The 7673-nt window shown below is 37.2% G+C and overlaps 1 protein-coding gene across 2 annotated transcripts in view; it reads left to right on the plus strand.

Annotated features, from left to right (window-relative positions):
• Positions 1-1403: 1403 nt before the first annotated feature.
• LOC129674091 (olfactory receptor 4F15-like) overlaps positions 1404-7673 on the plus strand; it is an 11368-nt gene continuing 5098 nt past the window's right edge. Inside the window, exon 1 of one of the 2 annotated variants that reach the window (XM_055603987.1) lies at positions 1404-2303. In XM_055603987.1, the coding sequence (XP_055459962.1) occupies positions 1404-2303 (900 nt within the window). The remainder of the gene's footprint in view (positions 2304-7673) is intronic. The other variant, XM_055603988.1, reaches the window with a different exon arrangement.

The following is a 7673-nucleotide window of genomic DNA, read 5'->3' on the forward strand; positions in this document are numbered from 1 at the left end:
GGATGTATAGAAAAGTTGTTCTAACATGAGAATTTTTATGCATAGAAAGACAACCTTAGTTTTGTTGTTTTGCTATTGTTTTACAGCTTTGATCTTTTTTAGTTGATAATTTTGCCCTTTATTATAAACAAGCCTGCATGATCCCATTTAGCCAAAGAATTTTGAAGTATCTGATCATATGCCTTTATGAAATAGCTCAGCAGGGTTTAAATGACCTTTCTTCCTGCTGCCTTTTAGACCTCATCTGCACCACCCTCATTTCCTGCACATTGAACCTTTTTACCTCCAGGTGGTTCTTTGGACATTGCAAATAAGTCCACACTTTAGGGTTCTTGCTCTTGCTGTTATGTCTGTTGTGTCTACCATAAAATATGTCCCCAAGTAACTTAATTATTTGTTCTCTGTTAATTTATTTTCTTATGTTTCTTTTTATTTGAATGATTAGTAAGGACTGTCTCATAAATCCTTTTTTTAGAATCACATTCCCAAATTGCTCCTTAAATTTTCTACAGAATAAAACCATCATTTGAGATCTGATATCTTAATTTAAATACCCACACTGTATATATTATGTATATAAATTGTACATTTATATCTGTGAAAGTATAAATCTAGGAGATTAAACACTTTAAAAATAGATTTTGCTTTTGTCTCTACTTACTAGTGTATAGCATATTTCTTGGTATGAAAATGAATGGAATGAATTTGTAGATAGAAACTCAACCAAGTCATTAATTCACTCAAAAATCTCTTTTTAAATCAACTAGTGTGATTAAAACAGAGTATCAGATATAAATTGGGTGGATGTATGGGTGGTCATGAAGAGGATGTGACAGAAGAGGTGCTATTTGATTCGAATGTGAAAGAATGAATGATATCTTTGCGATTACAATGTAGAGAAAGATGATTTCTGGATTGAGCAACAAAATCAGAGTCTCTTCTGTGCAACAGCCGTTGACTATTGCATTCGTATTAGGTGAGATATCAGAGTCTCTTGTGTGCAATAGCTGTTGTCTACTGCATTTGTGTCAGGCGAGATCTGTTCTGATTTCAGTGAGAGTGTGGTTAACACCAAATGTACTAATTCAGCACATCAACATAAACAGCTTTTGCTTTTGTGTTTGATCAGGTGTGGCACATATGCCAGTCAACTGGCTTTCTCACAATCGCTTGTGTTAGAGACCTCTGTAGCGACTCTTCTTTCCAGAAATGCTTTGATTCCATTTGTAACAAGAGCAGTAGCGGCCAACAGAATTCTCCATTCCATTCTCGTGAACTGCTCAGGTAATATTGACCTTCCACAGTTAACACATCTTTTCATAGTGAGTATGAATATACTATTAATGTGAATATTCTCATTTTCTCCCATAGGTAACATGAAAGTGAACCTCTGAATTGGGCCAATGATTAGAGCGAACCATTCTGCAGTGTCTGAATTCGTGCTGCTGGGGCTCTCAAATTCCTGGGAGATTCAGATTTTTCTTTTTTTCTTTTCTTGTCTGTTCTATGTGTCCAGTTTGACAGGAAACTTCATCATAGTTGTCACAGTCACTTCTGATCCCTACTTGCACTCCCCTATGTATTTTCTACTGGCCAATCTCTCTGTTATTGATCTTATATTTTGTTCTATTGCAGCGCCCAAAATGATCTGTGATCTTTTCAGAAAGAAGAAAGTCATCTCTTTTGGAGGGTGTATCAGTCAGATCTTTTTTAGTCATGCTGTTGGGGGCACTGAGATGGTGCTGCTCATAGCCATGGCCTTTGACAGGTATGTGGCCATATGTAAACCTCTCCATTATTTGACCATCATGAGCCCACGGATATGTCTGTTAATACTGGTGGCTGCTTGGATCATTGGCCTCATTCATTCATCAGCTCAGTTGGCTTTTGTTATAAACTTGCCCTTCTGTGGCCCTAACATATTAGACAGTTTTTACTGTGATATACCACGACTCATCAAGCTCGCATGCACAGATACTTATAAACTGGAGTTCATGATCACTGCCAACAGTGGGTTTATTTCCTTGGTTGCGTTCTTTTTACTCATCATCTCCTACGTCTTCCTGCTCACCACTGTCTACAAGCACTCCTCAGGACGATCCTCCAAAGCGTTTTCTACTCTGTTGGCTCATATTACTGTTGTAGTTTTGTTTTTTGGACCATTGATTTTTTTCTATATGTGTCCTACTCCTTCCACACACATAGATAAATTTCTAGCTATATTTGATGCAGTTTTGACTCCCTTTCTAAATCCAGTTATCTATACGTTGAGAAACAGAGATATGATGATAGCCATCAGGAAAGTGTTTTCTCAGTGCCTGGCTTTTAGAAAATCAGTGTAGATGGCTAGGATGAGATATAAAGTTCCAAAGTGATTACTGGAAGTTCAAAACATCCAGTCCCCTTAAAAGGTTTAGTGTTAGAAATTCTTTGATTACATTCAGACAATTACCACTAGTCAGATGAGTTTATTTCATTTCTACTGAATAATGAGTGATGTATTCACTAAAGAGAAAGAAGGTATTTCTATGTAACATAGAAATCAAATATTTTATTAACCTTTTAATTCTCAAACAATGTGCCAATAATTACTTTTATATGTGCTTATGACAAAGGTAGTTTTGGTTCTAACCATAACAGTACGAATTTCAAGCTGTTCTGCCATTAGTGTTTCTTTTTTTTTAATTTCAAAAATATTTATTAAGTTTAAAATGGTAAGCCGGACATGGTGGCTCATGCCTGAAATCCTAGCAGTCATGGAGGCAGAGGAAGGTGGATCACTGTGAGTTGAAGGCCAGCTTGGTCTACAAGGCATGTCCAGGACAGCCAAGGCTACACAGAGAAACCCTGTCTTGAAAAAAAACAAAAGAGGAAAAATTGGACTGGTAGACAACTTGGCTATTAAAAATAAACTTCTGAAAAATTTAAAACTATTCGTGTTTTAATTGTTTATTCCTTTTAATATTTTATTTTAAAATTTTAAATATGTGCATTGTATTTAAGCCATTTCCCCACGACTCTATATTCCATCCAATGCATCACATATCCCTCCTCTTTTTCAAATTCATGGTCTTTTTTTCACATTATTGTTACACATGTATACATGAATAAATATGTATGTATAATCTACTGAATCTATGTTGTGTTGCTTATTTTTGTGATTTTAGGGTGACCACTTGGTATTGGAGAAACAATTAGGGTCCTCATTCCTATGGAAGACTGATCTTTCCTCAGCAGTCAGTAATTGCCTATAGCTCTTTATTTAGGGATGAGGTCTTGTGAGATTTCTCCCATCTATGCTGGCACATAATCTAGTATTGTTATTGTTTAGGTCTTCCTTATGCAATCATATTATTGATTCATGGATGCAGTTTCTCTGCCAAGTATAAGAAACATACAGCAGCCGATTCCCTGGTCCTCTTGACTCTTAAAATCATTCTAATCCTGAAATTACAAACATTTATGACTCGTCTTTTGTGGGTGCTAGAATCTGAACTCTCGTCCTTTGGGAAAGTGATAAGTGCTTTTTAACTTCTGAGACATCTCTCCATTGGTGATTTTGGTATTTTGATGAGAATTTTATTGATTTCTTTTTAAAGAAGAGCCATTTTAATAATTTTCAATTGCCTCATCTTCAGCAATAAGCGCTGAGCATTTCAATAATTTTTAAAAGTTATTTCAGAAATGACAGCTTCTTCAGCATACACTGCTGGGAATACTGAATGTATGCATTGTCTTAGAGTTTTGTTTCTGTGAAGAGACGCATGACCTTGTCAACTCTTATAAGGGAAAACATTTAATTGGGGCTGGATCATGGTTTTAAAGGTGTAGTCTATTATTGGCATTATTGAAAACATGGTGGGCAGACATGGTACTGGAGAAGGAGATAAGAGTTCTACATCATGATTTTCAGGCAGCAAGGAGTGAACTGAGAAATACTTCCTTTGGTAATGCCACACCTCCCCTAACAACACCTCACCTCCTATAGTGTCACTACCTATGAGCCTATGAGGGCAAATTAGATTCAATTTACCACATTCTACTCCCTGGACCCCATACGCTTTTAACTACATCATAATGCAAAATGCATTTAGTCCAACTTCTAAAGTCCCATAGTCTATAAAAGTTTAAAATCCAAAATCTCTTCTGAGATTCAAACAATCTCTTAAATATGCCTTCTGGCCTTCTTGGAAACATATAAACACAACACAACACAACACACACATACACACAGAAGCACATATACACACACACGATTCATAAAACATGAAAAATAATCTTAAAATTCATATAGAATGCAGAAGTGGTTAAGTAACCAAAATAACTGATACTTATTCTCAATTGATATTTAGAACAAACAACTTTAAAAGCATTGTTGCAGGGGTTACTATAGCTTTTTTTTGTGGGTTTTGAAAAATGTATCAAGTACTGTAAATATTCTCTCATTTTATAAAGTTGTGTTAGCAATGGAAATACAGAATGTACTGGCATACACATGAAATTATTAGGTCTTAAAAGTTAGTTATTCATTGTTTAAAATTTGATTAGTTTTATTTTGTATAAGGAAAACATTTTAAGAATACACAGTAAAAGTATATGACTGAATTTAAAGGAGTTTTAGTTTTACAAAATCTAAGGTTGTATATTGTCAAAGGTAGCAGTACCTATGGTTTTAGATAAAAGCATTTCAGAAGCTAACAAAAATTGCTTTTTTAAACAAGTGGTATGATAACAATAAAGATTAGAAAAAAATCATTCTAATCCAACTTTATTGATGCTCCTTCGGTGTAGCTGTTGTGTTGTAGATCTCTCAGCCGTGAATGGGCACTACATTTTTTGTTCTCCTCATTTTGGCCAATTATGACTGTCTATAACGAGTTACATCTGCTAAAAGGAGGTTTTTGATGAGGGGTGAGAGTTACACCCACCTGCAGGTGTAAGGACACATGTTAAGAATGCAGTTAGAGATTATTCTGGTTTGGGAAAGGGAAAAGAGTAAGTTCTCCTCTAGGGCACATGTTCTAATTAGCCACAGGTATTTGGCTAGGTTTACAAGAGAAGGCGTCTGTTCCCACCCATTGAGTGGGATTAAGTCCAATTAGATAGCTCGAGGTTACCACCAAGATATCAGCACCATGATTGCACCTTTGGATATACCTTGCTGTGCTGATATTTCATGTGATTCATAGATGTCACAGTTATCTACAAGCCTGGGTAGAGCTACGTATTATTTTTCATAGTACAGAAGGTGCTATGGCGGTTAGCCCTCTGCGAAGGAGTTTTCTAGGTCAGATACAGCTTGATTTCTCCACCTCTAGTGTCTGAAGTGCACAAAAAGATTTTTTTTTAAATTTACTATTGTTTATATTTCTTTTTTATGATTAGTTACATTTTATTAACTCTGTATCCCAGCTGTATCCTGCTCCCTCATTCCCTTCCAACCCCACCTCCCTCCCTCATCTCCTCTCTGCCCCTTTTCAAGTCCACTGATAGGGGAAGACCTCCTCCCCTTTCATTTGACCCTGGTTTATCAGGTATCTTCAGGACTAACTGCAAAGTCCTCCTCTGGGGCCTGGCAGGGTTGCTCCTCCCTTGGGGGGTGGGGAGCTCAAAGAGCCAGCCATTGAGTTCATGTCAGAAATAGTACCTGTTCCTCTTAGTAGGGAAAACCAATTGGTTACTGAGCTACCATGGGTTACATCCGCGCAGAGGTTCTAGGTTATTTCCATACATGGTCCTTGGTTGGAGAAACAGTCTCATGTAAGACCACTGTGCCCAAATATATTTGGTCCTTGTAGGGTTCCTATTTTCTCCATGTAATACTAACTCCCCCTTCTTTCATATGATTCCCTGCACTCTGCCGAAGGTTTGGTTATGAGTCTTAGTATCTGCTTTGATACAGTGCTAGGTAGAGTCTTTCAGAGGCCCTCTATGTAGGCTCCTGTCCTGTTACTTGTTTTTGCCTACATCCAGTGCACATCCCATTTGTCTTTCTAAGTGAGGATTGATCATCTTACCCCAGGTCCTCTTTCTTGTTTATCTTCTTTAGGTGTATAGATTTCATTATGTTTATCACATCTTATAGGTCAATATAAGTGAATATATGTCATGTGTGTCTTTCCTTCTGGGATACTTCCTCACTCAGAATGATATTTTCTAGATCCAACCATTTGCCTGCAAATTTCATGAGTTCCTCCTTTTTGATTGCTGAGTAGTATTCCATTGTGTAAAAATACCACAATTTCTGTACCCATTCCTCCATTGATGGACATCTCTGTTATTGCCAGGTTCTGGCTATTTCAAATAAAGCTGCTACAAACATGGTTAAGCAAATGTCCTTGTTGTGTACTTGAGCAACTTTTGGATATATGCCTAGGAGTGGTATAGCTGGGTCTTGAGGAAGCCCTATTCCTAATTGTCTGAGAAAGAGCCAGAATGATTTCCAAAGTGAATGTACAAGTTTACATTTTCACCAGCAGTGGAGGAGGGTTCCCCTTTCTCCACAACCTCTCCAGCATGTGTTGTCATTTGAGGTTTTTTATTTTAGCCATTTTGAAGGGTGTAAGGTAAAATCTCAGGGTCTTTTTGATTTGCATCTCTCTGATGGCTAAGGATGTTGAACATCTCTTTAAGGGTTTCTCTGCCATTCTATATTCGTCTACAGAGAATTCTCTGTTTAGCCCTGTACCCCATTTTTTAATTGGATTGCTTGATTTATTGCTTTTTAACTTCTTTATTTCTTTATATATTCTGGATATCAGCCCTCTGTCAGATATAGGGTTGGTGAAGATCCTTTCCCAGTCTGTAGGCTGTTGTTTTGTTCTGACAAGAGTGTCTTTTGCTTTAGAGAAGCTTTTCAGTTTCATGAGGTCCCATTTTTTGATTGTTGCTTTTAGAGCCTGTGCTGTTGGTGTCCTGTTCAGGAAGTTGTCTCCTATGCCAATCAGTTCTAGGCTCTTCCCCACTTTTTCTTCTAACTGATTTAGAGTATCTGGCTTTATGTTGAGGTCTGTGATACATTTGGATTTTAGTTTTGTGCAGGGTAATAAGTATAGATCTATTTTCATTTTTCTCCATGTAGACATCCAGTTGGACTAGCACCATTTGTTGAAGATGCTATCTTTTTTTGAATGGTTTTGGTTTCTTTGTCAAAAATCAAGTATTCATAGGCATGAAGGTTTATTTCTGGGTCTTCTATTTGGTTCCATTAATCCTTTTTTTTTCAATGCCAATACCATGCAATTTTTAGTACTATTGCTCTGTAGTACAGCTTATGATCAGGGATGGAAATACCTCCAGATGATCTGTTGTTGTAGAAGATTGTTTCAGAGACTCTGAGTTTTTTGTTTCTCCATATGAAGCTGAGGATCTTTCTTTCAAGGTCTGTAAAGAATTGTGTTGAGAAGAAAAAGAAAATAGGAAACAACCTAGGAACCTGCTACAGAGGGCCTCTGAAAGCCAGAAGAAAACAGGAAACAACCTTGAAACCTGCCACAGAGGGCCTCTGAAAGCTTCTGCAGTATAGATGGTCAAAGCAGATGCTGAGCCTGATGGACAACTGATGGGCAGAGTGAATGGAATTCTATGTAAGAAGTGGGAAATAGTAAGAGCTGGAGGGGATGGGAACTCCACAAGGAGAGCAACAGAACAAGATAATTTGAACACAGGGAACT

This window comes from Psammomys obesus, unplaced genomic scaffold (genome assembly GCF_907164565.1).
Source record: "Psammomys obesus unplaced genomic scaffold, mPsaObe1.curated_primary_1811, whole genome shotgun sequence".
NCBI lineage: Eukaryota > Metazoa > Chordata > Mammalia > Rodentia > Muridae > Psammomys > Psammomys obesus.